Genomic DNA, 18121 nt, shown 5'->3' on the forward strand with positions numbered 1-18121 from the left:
ATAGTATTGTTAGTACTTTTTCTTTCATTTTGGTTAACGTGTGTTAGCTGTTTGCAGAATATGGTTAATTTGTGGGCTTTTAATAGCAGAATATTTCCAGGTGAACAAAAGTAATATTACCTACAGAAAATATATTGTCGAGTGCACAACTTGAATGTGTGAGCAGCGCGAATGACATAACCTCAAATGGCCTCAAGTTGCGCGAGAGGAGGTTCAGGCTGGATATTAGGAAAAATTTCTTTCCCGAGAGAGCGGTGAAGCATTGGAAGAGGCTGCCCAGGGAGGTGGTGGAGTCCCCATCGCTGGAGGTGTTCAAGGAAGGTGTGGACGTGGCACTGCGGGACATGGTTTAGTGGGCATGGTGGGGTTGGGTTGGTGGTTGGACTTGGTGATCTGACAGGTCTTTTCCAACTTTAGTGATTCTGTGATTCTGTGAACCCATTGCCCCTGGGTTTGCACGGTGTCCTGTGGACATAAGAGATGAACCTGTTTGGTCTCAGTGGGAGGCGTGAGAGGCACCTCAGATCCCTCTCTTGGGTTTTACCACAAGCCTACAGGAGCTGCCCCATTTCTTGGGGAGGAGGGATGGAAGGGCAAGGGCCCAGGGGAGACAGTGGAGACTGAGTGTCCCAACCTTCTGTATCGGCCCGGCACCAACCGGATCCTGGTCTGCATTTTGCCCACCAGTGATTTGTCACCTACCCCACATCTCCGCTTTAGCCTCTGAGCAAATCCTGGGCCCCGTCGGCCACGGTGTCGTGCTGCCTGAATGACTGTGGTCACCGTGAAGGTGATATTAGCACTGGATCCATTTTGTTTTCCTTAAACCTTGTAGGTCTTTTAGCCACGTGGTCCCTAATGTTTGCGTTAGGTAAGAAGCTCAACTTTTAAAAAGTAAAGAACGAGGAGGGATGGACACAGTGGGCCAAAATTTCAGCTTGTGTAAACAGGGGTCACTGCCGACTTCAGAGCGATGCCGTTTTACACAGGCTCAGGATCTGTCCCCATCGGTGTGTTTCTGCCCTGCTTATCTGCGCAGGCCAGGGGCCATGTTCGTAGGTGAGTTATAATGCCTTCCAATTCCGTGTTTACATTGGAAATACTTGACAGAGTCTTAAATAAGCACTGCTACCAGGTGGGCTTTTAAGAAAGACGGTATTTATAAAAAGTGTAGTGGCTGTATCTGAGCTTAACAGCTTCATGCATTTGTATGACTTTGTGTTTACAATTTTTTGGTGATTTTTTTAATGAAATAGAATAGTTGCTAACTGGCCAAATAAACGCAGAACATCTTTGCATATCATTGCACTGCCACAGTTTTATGTGTGAAATCGCTTTGTAGCTAAAAGGTCTGGGAACAAGCTACAGGGATGGTGTCAAAATAAAAACAATACACTTCAAAATATTCCTGTTCTCATTTGGGATCCTGCTGACGCTCAGCATCCCGACTCTGCGCTCACTGTGCACCTATGGGACTGCATGAAATCACCCGGCACTGGGGGTCCAGCCAGGGCGCAGGATCGGGCCGCAGGGTGTTAATTGGTAGCGAGTCTTTTCAGCATCTCACTCAGATCTGGAGCTGACACATTGAGCACTGCTTGTTTTTATTTCAAATTCACCCTCCTCTCCCACGTTCGGTGCCATAGCACTCCTGTCCATCGTTGCTCTCCTCCTTTTTGAGGTCAGGTTTCCTGGGGCTGGGTGGACACAGGGAATTGGGAGGTGCACTGCGTTTCCATGCCACGTATTGTCTGTGCACACCCTTTCTTCCCACTCTTCTCACTCACCAAATTTCATATATATGTGTATTAATCCTTGGGGGTTGGCTCTGAGAGATCGTGCTCCAAAAGCTGTCTTTCCCAGATGCCTGAAGAGCCCATGAGGCGCCCGTGGGTCAGCTGTTACAAGGGGACAGTGACTCCCCCCCAGCGTGTGACGATGGCTTTACACTGCTGAACGTGGTAAAAGCAAAGACCCTCGGGAAGCCCAACAAACATCCCATCGCGGATACTGCACCCGGCCACCGTGGCCGGTTGGGATGTGGCAAATGCTACGGCAGTAGTTGCACACCAGAGTCCTCATGTGGGTTTTTGATGAAATCATCGATGTTCAGATACGGGGAGGTGTTTTACCATGACCTTCAGCTGGGGCTGGAACTATGCTGGCAGTGCCCTCAACACCGTCCTCCCTATGACTTACTGTTTGCATGTGAAAAAAAAAGTAAAAATATAAATGAAGACTAAGGTCACCATTCAACTTTTTCTTGAAAACGAAAAAAGTATCATAGCAATGAGAAAATGCTACTGATGAACAGATCAGTCTTTCCAGCCTGTGTTTACATGAGTCGTAGGAGGATTTTTTGTACAAGTAGCCCTATTAACTCAGTGCATAAATTGCGTCTCTTCTTGTGCGCATGGGTTTGCAGGATTAAAATCGCTTGTAAATGTTAATAGATAACATGTTCAGCAACCTCATAGCATTTGTGTTTTTCTTAGCTGTAACACTGCAGAGTCGTTCTACCTCTATAAAACTCGTGGAGAGATTTTAAGGTGGGCCAAATACATCTCAAAGATTGGTTGCTTAATTAACACAAGGCCTCACAGTGACAGCATTGCAAAACAAACTCCAGCGCTGGCCCTGTGCCTTTTTCCACTTCGCTGGTTCTGCTACCCATATGTCTCAGCCTGCCAACACAGAGCATCGAGTGCGTTTTAATAGCTGCTGTTCTTCAAATAATTTTATTACTGTGACAGCGACTTTACAAATGCCTCTTACTCTCCTGATGATACAGAATCAATATATTAACAGCATCTTTTTTTTTTCTTCCTATTTTTCCCTTCCAGGAGCAAATTCATCAGTTGTTGCTGATTTCATGCCTACATCATCATGGAACATCTCAAGTGAATTAGATAAAGGTAAGTGGACAGAAAAAACGAGAAAGATGTGAAATCAGATTTAAAAATCTCAATTCTTCTTCTTTACTTGGCCAAATCAGCAAGCCAAGGGGTGAGGGGGCATTTAAGATAAACCTTGTTTGCCTTGTGATCGTTTGACATTTAATTACGTGTGGTTCTGTGATTTCTGGAGAATGCTGTGTTCGTTTCTTGCACCAGTAAAATGTTCCACATGGTAAAAATATTTCAAGATGTGAGTTCTGTTGGTTTATGAACTGCTTGACATTTTGTCTGGTGGATCTTAGGATTTGAACTCAATATGTACAAGCATCAGGCAGTCAGTTTGCCTCGATGTGTTTTATTATGAAATTTTGAGGCTTTAAATTAATAGAGGGGGAAAATACATTTGCAGGTGGTAATTACGTGGGATTTGGAGCTCTCCGCTGGGTATATATTGTGAAAAAAGGGATGTATTTCTCATTCCCCTTCATTTTGTAAATTATGCCCCACCAATTATTTAAGCCAAATTGCCGAGCTTCCTCTAGCCCTTATTGCAAGGCAGTGGCCTGCAGCTCCTGAGTCAGTCTGGTCTTTGAAATGCTTCTAGCATAATGTTTCCAGTGGAGGATGCTGTTAGCCACACTAACTGTGCAATTTGTCAACCACTCTTTTCATTTGCTTATAACTTTGCCAACCATTAACTATTTAGACTGAAATTTCCCATAGCGGAGTTCTGCCACAGATGGTTTTTCCAAATGTTTTTTTTCTGTATTTTGTTAATGTTTTTTATGAACGTGTGTTCATAATGCTTTATGTTTATGCATAAATATGTTTTCTGTCCTTAAGTATGAAGAGAATATGTAGTTCTGAATACTTTAAGGCAAGGTTGACTCTTTCACTTCTGCCTTCCCACCGGGGCTTTCTGGTGATCCCGGACACGTTGGAGAAGACAAAAGTCAAAGCAGTTGTGCTTGCTGGTGGGAAAGGGAGAAAAGCATGTAGTCATTAAGCAGAGGATTCCCAATTCACAGCAAATTGCTGAAAGAAGGCGTTGACAGGATGGATGTCTTATCCTATTTAACTGATTCATCCAGGTGCCCGTGGCAGGTCCAGGCTGTGCACTGGGGACGTCCTGAAGCTGTGGAGAAGGGCGGGCGGTGGTTCCCCCAAACAGGATGCCTGCGTGTTTCTTTACTTGTTTGGCAGCTTTATTTGGTTTTTCAGAAAGTAAGAAATAAATAAGTGGCCTCGAAATGAGGTTGCAGAGGGGTGGGTGTTGGCCCCTTCTCCCAAGTGACAAGACAAGAGGCGATGGCCTCAAGTTGCGCCAGGGGAGGTTTAGACTGGATATTAGGAAAAAATTCTTTCCTGAGAGAGTGGTGAAGCATTGGAAGAGGCTGCCCAGGGAGGTGGTGGAGTCACCATCACTGGAGGTGTTCAAGGAAGGTGTGGATGTGGCACTGCGGGACATGGTTTAGTGGGCATGGTGGGGTTGGGTTGGTGGTTGGACTTGATGATCTGACAGGTCTTTTCCAACCTTAGTGATTCTGTGATTCTGTAAGTTAAGGCCACAAAGCCAAACACTCCAAAGTTAGGAAATGCCAGAGAGAAGGCAATCGGACAATCTTAATTCGGGCCTCTTATGATATCCTTGGCAGGCAACCTTTACTAACCTACAGGGTAGGTTTTTCTCTAGGAACCCAGCCCATGATCACAGGAGAAGACAGGGTCACACTTCATTGAAGTGGTGGAAATATTTTTTGCAAATGATCATCAGTGATAATATTCTTTGTTCTCCACTGTGAGCCCAAGGGTAAAGCGCCCGTAGATTGCTTTATATTCCAGGGAAAGCTGTGTGCCTCCAACCAAAACCTAGGTAGACGGGAGGGTGCACAGAGATATTGAAGATAATGTAATTTTACAGTAAATGATACCTGATCTGTGCTGAAAAATAGCCCCAGCAGCTTCCTTGCTGTTATTCCTAATGGGAGGGTTTGTGTAGACTGGTTTCTTCTGACCAGGGTGATTTTTAACCGATATATCGGTTAGGCTTGCTATCAGCTGGTAGTTCAAATGCTCCTTTTTTTCAGTAGCACGTGCCCCAGGTGGGCGTTCTCCAAAGTCTTGGTTTGATTGACTTAGCTAGGAAACAGAGAAAGGTGCCTGGTGGCAGCATGGACTGCCTGTCCCTTTTGGTGTCTGCTTTCTTCGAAATATTCTCCATGCTGGATTGTATCAACCACGGTTCAGGTGTCCCACCCGCGGTGTGCCGGCTCTGTCGGAAAGCAGCAACTCCGGCACTAGCAGAGGGAAAACTTGGGGTGACTGCCACCGTCCTGGACATCGAGTCATCTTATTGCTCAGAGCGAAGCTTATGCTTTCGGTGCCAGCACTGAGCTTGGCCTCTCCGTTAGTAATTAAACCATTTTCCGCGTTACTTCCATGGCACCTGTTCCTGAGCTGTATTGTCAGAAACAGGTAAAATGAAGTTACGCGCTTCTAATCCACCTGGAATGTGGCAATTACCACTCATTGGGCTGAATCCTGCATTCCTGGGGGATTACCGGCCCCTTTGCTTGAGGTGATTAGCATTTAGACTGCTGTAAGCTTACACACCTAAACACGGATTTACATATGTGATTAAAATGCATTTGCTGCCCAAAAAGCTTAGTCAGAGGGGCGGATTCTCCCGGTGTGCCTACAAGCAAAGTAAGGCACACGCGTTTTGTCTTGTCTAAGAGGGAAGCAAGGGCTTTAATGTGGGAGCTGCTGGTTCTGCTAAAGGTCTTTGAAACTCTCACTTACATAAAGCCAAACATACTGCAGCGCATGCTGACTTGGTGAGTTGAAACCTCAGAGGAGAAAATTAGGCGTGCGCTTAGTTTCCATTTCTTTTGCAAACAAGCATCTCAAGAAATCAACATCCACTTGTCTTTGCTGCAGTCAGCCATGAGGTCACGCGGGCGTCCCAGTAAAACTCATTTTAAAGCCTATTAAGTTCACCACATGAAAGTGGTTTCCAGCCAAATTTCCCAATTAAATGGCTGTCCGCTTTAAGTGGCTCTAACTCTACCTGCTGCCTTTTGGAAATGAGCATCTCTTCCTCAAACACGTCTCCTGTGTTCGGGAAAGAAGAACAGCTCATAGTCTTCCTAAACAATATTCTGCCTTTTGAAAAAGTTACTTAATATGGTGCTTTCCCTCGCTGGGTGAGTTCTGCAGTGATTATCTTACAACTGAGCCCTATTCAGGTTTCAATTTCTATTAAATAAGCTAAATCGACAGCATTAAACAGTTGCCTGTTTATTCTTTTTAACAGGAAATGAATTTAAAAGAGACGCAGCCACCCGTGAAGAGCTGTTGAAAGCAACGATTGATGGGAGGGAGGAGGTGGTTTCTCACCAAAACCTTAAAAAAACAAACAAACTGTGCATAAAAAATAAAAAATAATCACTTTTAAAATAGGAGAAATTTAGCTATGAGCATTTCTCTCTTTTCTGACTGGTAAATCAGCGTGAAGAGGGAATGCCATGAGGGAAAATGTGAATGAAAACGAGAAATGAAAATGTGATCCAATAAATATTTAATTATATAAGGAGAAAGAAGTGAACTTCAGGGAAAAAAGGGGTCTTTGGTGGTAGGAAAAGGCCCGTCTCAGGGTCGGTGGCAGGATGCGAAGCCTTTCACCCCCAAGTTGCGAGGTGAGATTTCCCTCGGGCGGGGGGAGCTTGCAGCTGCCCGGCGGGCGGGAGACGTCCAGCGAGGACCGTAGCTCATCACTTCGTGAGGCTCGGAGAGGTCCCCCTTCCTGTGTGCTCCTACGTGGCCCCGTTGCGCCAGGCCTTGTACCGCTCCTGACACGCGCCAGGGCTCGGCCATTCGCTCTGGGTGGCTTAAAGCAATTGCCTTATCCAGAAGTTGTTTGACATCGGCTGCAACAGTAGGTGATATCTGAGGCAAAATGAAAAGGGCAGATGAAACGAGGAGTAAGTGGAGTTCACGAGGATGCTCTGCCCTGGTGCCAGCTTTGAGGGTCCATGCTCCCTTCTTTAATGCGACTCTTTTTTGGGGTGTGCCAGCAGGCGAGGGAGCAGGGCCGGTGGCCCCGAGCATTTTTTAATCTTTCTTTCTTCCTCTTGTTTAAGGCACTCTGGTTTCTCATTTCTCCTTACCTGTGCATTGCCTCCCCTCTCTCCCCTTACAGCACGGGACAAGCTCCTGCTCCAGCTCTTTGTTTGAGAAAGCTTCCGATATACTGTGAGCTCTTCTTTTCCCTGATCCTTATTTAAAAAGGTGAAGGGCCCTTCGTTCAGCTTCTCTTCCACAAAGACGGTTGTGGAAGGGTAGGCTTTTCCTTCCATCAGATGTCGGTTTATTTACAAAGAAATAGGTAGGCCTATTTACATCTGGTACAGCAGAGGAATTGTTTGGGAACTCTTCATCCTTAGGCAAAGATAATACTGGCATCTTTGCTAAGAAAGAGTCAGCTTTGAAATACTATTTTCTTTTAACTGTGAGTAGGATTCAGCTTTGGTGGACGTTCACTCTACAGGACTGATAAGAGAACGATGCCGTCGCTGCAGCTTCCCCTGATCAGGTGCTCCCGGTCCCCCCATGCCCACCTGCAGCCCCCTCAGGAGCTCGTTTCATCGTGGCAGCTCCCTGACCATGCCCAAGGATGTGTCCTGGCCGTGGTTGAGCCAGAGCTGGGGACACTGGTGCTGGGGTGCAGCATGTTGTCTCATTGCTGGTACCTCCTCCTTCCAGGAGCTCTTCACTTGGTCCTTCAGTTTCCAAAGAAAACCTATTAGGGGGAGTTTTTGCAGATACTGCCTATTCTCCTTTCCCTTTCATGGCCTATCTGCTTTGGCAAACAAGTATAAAATGTTAGAATGATTCAGGGCTTGGGAACCATTTTTGTTTCCAGACATCCACGATCCCAAGCCCAGGCTTTGAGCTCCCCACAGCCTCTCTGTGTTGCAGAGACCTTGCAGTCGCTGCTGCGGCAGCACTTAGCGGTCTTGTGGTGCTCCAGGTGTTGGACGGAAAGCAAACATTCCCTGGAGATCTTGGCAGCAAGAGGCAGGATTTTACAAAACGCACCCCAAATCACTCAGTGGTTTAAGGTTAAGCTGGGATTTATCCTTAAGTATTCGAAGGCGTATCAATACAAGGATCGCCTATAGCAAGCATCCCTCCCCCGGGATGGTCTGGGCATCCAGAGCAGAACATAACTGTGGAAGGCCAAAACAGGGGATGGGAGAGCTGCAGTATTTGCTCCACTACCTGTGCGTGGAGCTGCGTGTCACTAACTTCTTGGAGATCCTTGTGCGGGCAGGGCAGATCCTGGCAGGGGGGGCTGGACGACAGCTACGGCGCAAGAGGAGGCCACGGAGCGCAAAAGGGGCTGCAGGACCTCCCGGTGGGTGCAGCCACGCTGCTGATGGACAATTGGGGGCTTCCCGAGGGGAGAAGCAAGCCTTGCCGTCCTTACTGATGAATCCAGGCTAAAGCTGTCACCTTGGCAAGGCTTTCCAGGCAGGGATATGACCTAGCTATGAATTCTTATAGGGAAAATCTTTCTGATGTCCCAGGGAGAATTTGACTCTTAGGCGAACTACATCTTAAAAAACATAAACAAAACCAAACGTGGAGAAAACCAGGTGGATCGAGGCCTCCTAACTTCAGCCCCAGTTCTTTAGAGATTTCCAGATTTTCTTTTGAAATCACTGGATGTGAATTTGATACGCGTGGTGAAAGGGGAAGAATTACAGCTTTCACATTCATGCACAATTTACCTTTTTATTTTCCTTTATTATCTGGGGGATATTCGGTAAATCAAGCTCCCCTGATGGGGCTCAGGATCCTGATTCTATTTGTGGGGTCCCGTTAGTAGCGAGGCAGTAAATTACTGCTACTTTGTTTGAAAATTTTTTTAGCCACAGTACATTAGCTCCTTTTGTTTGCTTTTCCACTGACGGAGTGTACGTTTTTATTTGAGAATTTGTGTTTCTTGAATGTCTCATTTATAAATAATACAGGGTGTGAAATTTGAAGGTCACAGAACGCAACCTGAAAAAGAAACCACCCCGAGTAACGTTGGGCATTCATGGCAAAAATCTTTCACAAAATGCTTCACTTACACGGGATTTTTTATAAAAACTCAGTGTGTGCAGTGAATATCTGACCATTATACATAAGGTAACTATATATAATAACCTTTTCCTGGCTCATCCAGCTATCTGTGTTTATTTGAAAGATTGATAGATCAGAGGGTCAAGGGACGTGTTTTATTGTAAGTTTCTGTTCCAAATTTCCTGACATTTTTGGTTTTTAAAAAAATAGACCTTTAAAAGGCACAGAAAGGGCTAATAAGAACCAGATCCTAAAGTGATGCTGTGTCAAAATGTCAAAAATAACAGCTTTTCTTTGACTCTACAGCATTAATCTTATGGCACATACCTTTCTATACACCCTTCCTTTAATAGCTTGAGGTTTTTGTACGTGGCTCTTTACTGCGGAGCAGCTTCTAAAGTGACAACAAAATCCCTTGATGGTTTTCAGTAGTTGCGTTTATAGCTGGATGTGGACATTTGTTTACCTATTCCAAATCACTTTTTTTGTGATAAAGTTTAGGGGCTTCCTACTTGTGCTATAAAACTGGTTCCTGAGTAAAGAAAAGCTTCATTTCCCCTTGCCAGATTATAGCCTCAAAGCTATCACCAAGACATCTGTCCTTAAACCTGGAAGTTGACTCATAAAAGGAGAGGCAGATGTGAACTCTCAAATGCATATTAAGAATTCACATAGGCATGAAGGGCAGTGAGTTGTCCAGTTCCCATCCAAAAGCAGTGGGATTCAGGTGCTCAGCCCCAGATAATTTTTTGGAAGTCTGCGGGCATCTGTGCTGCAGTTTCCCTCCACAAGCCCTCCCTCCTCTATGGCCCAGGGCAATCTCTAAGCTGCTAATTATCAGAAAGTAGCAATTAATTCTGAGAATCCCAAATACAGTGAATGTCACATGTGGACATCTGAAAAGCCAGAAGGCTTCGGGCAGCGGTCAGCCTGTTCCAGTTCAGTAAATTATCCTTGGGTGGCACTAAACCCTCTAGATAGTGTCTGGGAAGAGAAAGCCCGACACAGAGCTGCAGCGTGTATCCCGAATTGAGTCTTGCACATACACGTTGTTGAAGGAACTCGTTTGAAAATAAGCTGGGCAAGCAAAGGCAGTAGAGTATTTCCTTTTGTCCCAAGGCAGTTGACATTGAATATTTCCGCTTGATTGTCTGGACTTTTTTAACTCTGATATTATTCATATGGTTTGCCAAGTCATGGGTTGTGTGCGGTATCCCTTTCCTCCCACTGTCATTCCTCTACTTTTATTCACTTAAAATAAGTGAAATACCAGCCAGGAATCTTCCTTTTAACCCCTTTTAATAGCAAGGGTCTGTTGATCAGACCCACAGATCGAACTTGCCGGGAGTTGTCTTCCTTTGTGAGTTATTGGCAGATCAAGCAATCGATGGTTAATCCTTTTTCCAACTGAGAAATATGTGCTCTGTCTATGGCCACACTTCAGTCAGAAATCCTGGTGGTTCCTTCTTTAGCTTAAAACCCAAGTCAGTTGAACGTATGGAACAACCAGCAAGCCCCTCCAGCGTCTTCAGGCTGGGTGGGCTTCATGTTGTTGACTTTCTCCAAAGAGAACAATTCCATATAGAATATTTGCAACGGTCTGAGCTCGATGGTGGTGTGAATACATGTGAGTACGGGGCGCATCCAAGCGTAGCGTCAGACCGGGCTAATGTGGATAATCCAAAGCTCTCAATGAATGAAAATGCATCTTTCCAGACTAGTATATTAAATCGGACAGACTGTGTCAGACCCTCTGATGTACCTAACAGGCTCTTTCTCTTTAGACAAAGGTTATCAACTCTTTAAGTTAGCAATCACTAAACATATCTGTCTTGCGGGCACTGACTGAGACACTTTTTGCATTTCTTTTTGCCAATGTATGCTATGACAAAGAGCCGGTGAGCTGCTAAACCTTCTGGTGCGAAAAGATAAATGCAATACACAGTCTGTACGACTGGTGTCCCAACTGCTTTATCCACCTGTGTCAAGTGGTTCCTTTACGTGCTGCAATGCAAATTTGAACTTTCAAATCCAGAATTAAACTTGTTCTCCAGTCCAGCAGCTGCAAGCAGTGTTCCCACAGCTTTAGGTTTGCTTGAGAAAAGGTTGGGAGATGTTCCTTTCCAGAGAAGTGTGTTGTTACACATCTATAACGGGAAGTAACTTGGTACACTGGCCTCTTGCTTGCACCTGGATTAAAGCTGTTTTCAGGCTTGCAATGGCTTGAATGGAGACTTTAATTTTAGCTTTTCTTTGAATATTCCAAAAGATCAGAAGGGCATAAAGAAAAGGATAAATGAAACAGCAATTCTTCTCATAAAGTGAACATTTTATGGTCTAATCCTGCATCCCCATCGTGCTTTAAACACCTAGTGAAATCAGAAACACATAGCGCACACAGTGCTTGGGGGAAAAACATCTCACTGCGGCCAGCAAAATCCTCCTCCAAGCAAAGAGGGTGTTACTGCTCTAAGATGGGTCTTTGGTAATTTCAGATAGAGTAACCATGTGGTCACAGAGGAGATTAACATTCCTTGGCCAGAGAGGACGAGCTTTTATTTTGAAAGCCACCTGGGTTCCACTTAAAAGTAGTAGAATACTTCAGGATTTATTACGACCGGGCAGGCTTCTATTTAACAATGTCAAGACATAGCTGGGGAAATACACACACTTTTCTTCTTCCGAGACACGCAACGCACTACATTTTGTCCTTGCACAGCTGTTGCTATTCTGTAACATCAAACCAGCAAAAAATCTGGCCATGAAGGATACCTAATATTTGAATTTTATATGCAGTGTCTCCAATTTATGCGCTTAGAATCATGACGATGACTTATGATGTGTTGTGTTTGCATTGGCAACAGCTCAAAACCAGAAATATATTTCAGGCTTGGCTTTCCAGATATTATCTCAAGTCATTTAAAAGTTCATTATAGGGCACCCGCTAGTGCTGCTATAGTAAAGGGGCTGTCAGCATTTTTCAAGGGTTTATAACTCAGGCATTAAAAAAAAAAGATCTCTGTGGGCTGAAACTTGGCATTCAGGGTCTAGGCCCAGCAGTAAATTGTTTTTACAAATTAAAAAAAAATCAGTTTGACTGTTATTAAATTATAGGTGGGCTAAATTTTATTTAGAACTTTTTCAGGCTATTCTCCCATACTTTTGTAAATTAAAATGTTTCCAAAATGTTTTTATGGAGTGCTACTCTAAAATACGGACCGGCTTTTGTTATGTTCTTGAAACCCTGAGATTTAACTTAAAAATATAATAACAGTGCTTATCCCAGCATAGCACTTTTCACCTTCAAAGTGCTTTACGAGCATTATCTCATTAATGTACATAACAGCCTCCCCATGATGTAAGAGGGATTATTATCCTCACTTTATAGCTGGAGAGATTGAGCCAAAAGGTTTAAGGCTGTTTTTAAAAGGACTTAGTTGCACAAATCCCATGTGAGCTTTGATTGGCTTTGGGTGTCTACTTCCCTTTGGCTCTTCTAAAAATCACAACTGAAGTGATTCACCCAAGACTACTCAGAGCCAGGATTAAAACTCAGACTTTCCAATGGCCAGTGCCTCTAGACTGGTTAATTCTCAGAAGAGCAGTAATTACTTTGTACATAAGAACCATCATCTTTCTAAGAAATTATTCTTTAGGTCAGAGGGAGTCAACTGTGGGCATCTGGGGAGCTCCTTGATGGCAGGGAGGCTGTCAAATGAAACGTGGTAAAACGTGGCATGCTGTGCGACACGGTGTCGTCATCATGTGTGCAAGCAGTGTCCATCCCGTTTCATCAGCCCTGTCCGCCTCCTGCTGAAAGCACAAAAAGGAGGATTTGCTGCCCTTTGTCTTGGCCTTTGGTCCCAGAAGAAGGCGATGTTAATGCTGATGGCACCAGAGAGTGGCTGACGGGGGGTGACCTGGACAGAAACCTGGCCACAGGCAGGAACTATTTCATATGTTCTTTGCATAGTTGTTATCAAAGGGAGAGGATGGTGGCAGTACTTTGGAGATTTGATGGGCTTTGGTAGGTGAGATTTAGACGCAAGGATTAAAAATAAAATTGGGCTTCTCTTTCGCCCCTCCACGCCGGGCAAGGGCAGCAATGGATGGCTTTTTTGCATGCCAGGGAAAGAATGCTCTTAATTTTGTACGCCTCGGTAACAGTCTAAGGTTTTTTGGAAGCACTGTTAGACCTTCAGCTCATTTTCAATTACAGAACTGCTTTATCTGTGAGAAACGTCTTCTCACGAAGCTTCCATTTGCTTGAAGCCTGCCCTGTTCAAATCTCATCTCAGGTTCAAATCTCATCTCTGCTTGATCTGATGTATGATTTGGATGCAAAATTTATGGATTTGAGGACTAAGCTAAGCTGAATTTAGCAGATGCATTTTGGTTCAGTCTTTCTGTAGTAGTTTGCGGAGGAAGGTGGAGAACACTTAGAGTCAGAAGCTCCTGATGTGGAGAAGCTATTTCTGCTTGTACCTGTAGAGAAGTTGCACCATAGCTCTTGCATTACAGCCATACTTACTCACTGACTTTCTGTTGCTACTGATACTTCAGAATCCTTCTTCAGCATTTGGAAACCTACCCTACATCCGTACTCCTTTATTTGCCTCTCCTGTATACATAAGACCTTTAAAATATTATATTTACTGTGGTGTTTGTCAGCAAGATCATCACAAGACTGAGGCCGTTCTGTTCTCTCCCTGTGTTATACTGTAGATTTCTGAACCACTCTTTGAAATGTTATCAGGAATTACATAAACGACTGCGGTATAGAAATGTTACATTGGATAATTAAATGCGGTTATCCAGTTCCATGCTATTAGCGTGATTTTATTAAACCCAGATTGTGGAGAGAACCCAAGAATACGTGAGCTGACTTAGATTATGCTTCCCGGTGAGGTTATTAAGATAGCAAGTCAGAAACGTTTCTAGTCTTGCAATGAAGCATGCAGAAATGATTCTGGAGAGCTGAAAGGCCAGTCTGACACCCCTGGCAAGAGACATCGCACATTGTTGTCTGTCTTCGCTGAGGGCCGGGATCTCTGCCCTTTCTACCCCATACATAGATTTCCTAACTAATTAGATCCATGGGAGTGTAGATAACAGTCGTATTTTGCACAGTTTCATACCTGCACGTTAAAAGACTAGTCGATCAGTGAAAAAAAAGAAGTGTGGGCAGTTCCTTTGTGCTAAACGTTTATCCTGATGGCTCCTCGGGACCAAGTGAGAACAGGGACGCCTCGTATAAAGTGCTATGCAAATACAGGGTGAGAGCTTACAAGCTAAACAGATTAAACACAAAGGAAAGAGATATAGATATACTCAAAACATAATGAAGGGAGAGGCTAGTGAAGACATGATTAAAATAAGTAATTAGGGAAGTGGATTAGTTAGGCAAGTTAGTTGGCTAAGCTGTTTTTATACATGCCGGAGATTTTTTTCATACTTTTAGGCAGGCTTATTGCTGGAGTTAACAGTAGATGTACCTGAGAACGATGGAGCATAAGCAGCACAGCACAAGTTTACTTACTGATAGGCTTTTCTTGACCTCCCGGGTTGGCTCTGGGGGCACAGGAGCGGAGTACAGCCTCTGGATTTCTCATTCCTCGGCCGCCCTGCTGAGACAGCCAGCAGATGATAATGGGCTTTGGCCACTAATGACCACCGTTAGATTTGAACCTGTGACACGGAGATGAAAGCCTGCGTGTTCCATTCCCCGTACCCAATCCATCTCGCTCTCTGCCTTTAAAGGATTTAATTAAATGTTGGATACAGTTAGCTAGAAATAGTCCTCTTCCTGGATGATGCAGAATGAAATAGCACTTCCCAGGAGAAGGCAATGCTTACGAATGGATTAGAAGAGATTAATTTTGCTAAATTTTGATTTAACATTCTCTATCTTAGCAAAAGAATTCTTGGTTTTCTGCTTGCACCTATCATGAGACCTATTTCAGATTTAAGACAAACTTTAGTACTCTTAGCAAGGGAAATACTGAGTGAGAAGTCTCCGTCCCTAAGTATGATCCTTGTTCTTCATCTGTGTAATTAGTGCTTATAAAATCATTGACAACATACTGTCTACACTGCTCTGTGAATCAGTTGAAAATGGCTCTGAGATCCTCACTTCTGAGTGATTCATTTCATATATTCCTATATTTGGTGGGCCCTAACATGAACAGGGGCATAGGCAGAGGCATCAAAATGAGCAGCCGGATTTCTGATACGTTTATCATGTTTATTGCTTAGCAAAAAGGAAAAATAAAAGAACAAAAAGAAGCAGTGTTACCTCCTTTTTCTGTGTTAAATAAAGAATGATGTTGAGAAAGTAGAGAGAATCCATGGGTGTATGAAGGAAGAGAAGTTTTCAAGAAATATAACATTACTACTATAGTGCAATGGAAATTCCCAAATTTGTTCCTTTTATTACCATGCAAACCTATGTGGGACCTATTGCCTGCCTTGGAACATCAATTAACAAGTATTATCATTTTCTACTAATCCTTATAACCACTTCTTTTGTTTCCCTTTCAAAGACAAGCATGAGCCTTCTTTAAAATGACATTTCCTGCGCTGGAGTTCTTTATTCACCCTTTTTTCTTTTTACGTAACAGATTACTTCTTGACGCTTGATGAACCTATGAATAACATAACTACTACCCTTGGCCAGACCGCAGAGCTGCACTGTAAAGTCTCTGGCAATCCTCCTCCGACGGTCCGTTGGCTGAAAAACGACGCTCCGGTTGTCCAAGAACCCCGGAGGATCTCCTTCCGTGCCACAAGCTACGGGTCTCGGCTGCGAATAAGGAACCTTGACACTACAGATACTGGCTACTTCCAGTGCGTTGCGACTAACGGCAGAAAGACTGTTTCTACAACCGGTGTGCTCTTTGTGAAATTTGGTAAGTTTTCTCCTTTTCAGCTGTTCAAACTGTTACTTAAAAAAACAACTGGAGAAAGGCGTGTTCATCCGCTGAAAATGAACGCACTGAGGTAGTACCAGCCTGTCTGATTCAGCCTATTTCTGGCAGCATCCCTGGGGTGGCAGCTTATCCTCTCTGCCCGTGTGCTCTTTGCTCAGCTGAGATGCTCGTGTTGCCAGCCGTAACGGTGGTTTTTACTATGTAAAAGCCTACTGGAAGCAGGACTGAAACAGAAAGGTCACTAAACAGCAATCAATGTTCATTAATATGCTACCTGAGCGGATTCCAACCAGGCAAGAAAAAATATTTTATTCTCAAGTGCCTGAGTGACCTCCTTTGTCTCAAGCAAGTGAGAAATTCCAGCTTGCAGTATAGATTGGAGGCATGTTAGTGATATATATATACCTGTCAGGTAGAATAAGCGCTTTTTCTTCAAAGTTTATATTGAGATAATTGCCTTCAGAGCTGATCTTACGACTGAGAAGATTCCAAACAAGAAACAGGTTTTGTGCGTCTTCTCCTCCACCTTCACATTCAGAGGGAAATAATTCACTGAGATGAAGATGTTCGCATAGAGTCCTAGTTGAGCCTCTTAGGGACTGGACAAATAACACACAAGGAATGATGTACGTGATGAGTTTCATAGTCTTTTTTCATAAATCTTCCACATTTTCTAAGTTCTAATAAGAAATTAATCATTAGATGTTCTTTCCTAAGGCAGTTGTTGTCCTTTAGCCTGTATCTGAAATGTAGGAGATTTTTACCTGAGCAATGTTACTTTTATAGATGCTCCTGTAGAAAACAGTAAGTATTCCTCTTTTTTCTGACTGGAGCAATATTTAATGTCACAATTCCGTTTTTAGAGAAAATACTCATTAATATGAACTTAGCTGAAATCTGCTGCAGCCAGCTATTCAGTCTGTGCTGTGCCGGTGAACATGCACTCCAGCCCGCTCAGCCCTTCCGGTAGCTGCCAAAATATAAGCACCGAGGGCAATAACAATGAAACCCTCTCAGCTAAAGCCTGCTGAGGTCAGGACAAATTTGAGCAATGCATCTGAATCAGGCCTAGGATGAATTCCCTGACAAATAATGAAGATTGATAGGGGGAAACGATGCTGTTTTCTCCCAGTTATAGTTACAACATGCTTTTTTACAAGTCTCCTGTGGTTTGCTGTGACCTTTTCTGTGATGGCCCGAGAGACAGTTGAATTGCAGGATGAGTGCCTCACCTGTTTATTGTCCTCGGCTACGGCGTTTTGCAGACAATCACTGCTGCAGGATACAGTCCTGCCTTTGGTACTGAGAAACTGCGACTCGTCTGTTAAACTACATAAACCACATCCGACATGACAGACTGTTACTTTTATCTTTTAAAAGGTTTTCGAAAGCTTCCTACTTGCTACCTCACCATAACTCATCACACTGTTTTTCTTCTGTCACTTTTCCAGGTCCCCCGCCAACAGCAAGTCCCGGATCATCGTAAGTTGTTTCATGTCTGTTATGTCGATTCATTAATCTTGACTTTCAGCAGTCAGAAGTTAATTTTTCATGTTGTGTGACAGGAGCACTTTTACATTCCACTTTAAGTCAGATAGTGTGGTAATTTATTGTAACTGAATTATCTGTCTCTCAGATGTACTTTCATGTTATCATGTCAACTTCTATTTCTTACACTAGACTTCTTAATTTCCAATATTATTACCTTTAGATCCTCTGGTGCCTTCAGTCTTTGAACTTATTTCAGTGTACATACAGGTACGAGTAGAAACTGATCTTCATACACGTCATGCCCAGTCTGGAAAATACTTATCACTATAAGTAGATTTTAATACCTGGGGGCTTCTTACTGATTTTAAGGGGACTGATGTGGTACATAAGCTGTATCTGTATCTATCTGTACCTGTATTAGTAAACTGTCTTAAAAATGAGTTTTTAAAGATCGAGTATTTGGGTGGGAGTAGCGGCTGATTTTACGACAACTCCCTGTGTCCTGGAGCTCACGTTCTGTTCCTGCTGCTGGGTCCGTGCTCCTGGGTCTGAGCAGTTGCCACGTTGTTGTGTATTGGCAGCGGAGCTTCTGTCTTTGGTAGCTTTTGAGAACGTACATTTATCTTACCCTCTAGTTTCAAGATACGTGATCAGACTTGCTCACCTTTTATA

At 43.8% G+C, this 18121-nt stretch overlaps 1 protein-coding gene across 1 annotated transcript in view; it reads left to right on the plus strand.

Moving 5' to 3' along the window:
- The first annotated feature begins 1049 nt into the window (after window positions 1–1049).
- The window catches only part of ROR1 (receptor tyrosine kinase like orphan receptor 1), a 58706-nt gene continuing 41634 nt past the window's right edge, over window positions 1050–18121 (plus strand). Inside the window, exons 1-4 of the mRNA XM_059822224.1 lie at window positions 1050–1059; window positions 2844–2915; window positions 15650–15937; window positions 17410–17440. Coding sequence (XP_059678207.1) covers window positions 1050–1059; window positions 2844–2915; window positions 15650–15937; window positions 17410–17440 — 401 coding nt within the window. The remainder of the gene's footprint in view (window positions 1060–2843; window positions 2916–15649; window positions 15938–17409; window positions 17441–18121) is intronic.

Source organism: Gavia stellata, chromosome 10 (genome assembly GCF_030936135.1).
Source record: "Gavia stellata isolate bGavSte3 chromosome 10, bGavSte3.hap2, whole genome shotgun sequence".
In the NCBI taxonomy this organism is placed as follows: Eukaryota; Metazoa; Chordata; class Aves; order Gaviiformes; family Gaviidae; genus Gavia; species Gavia stellata.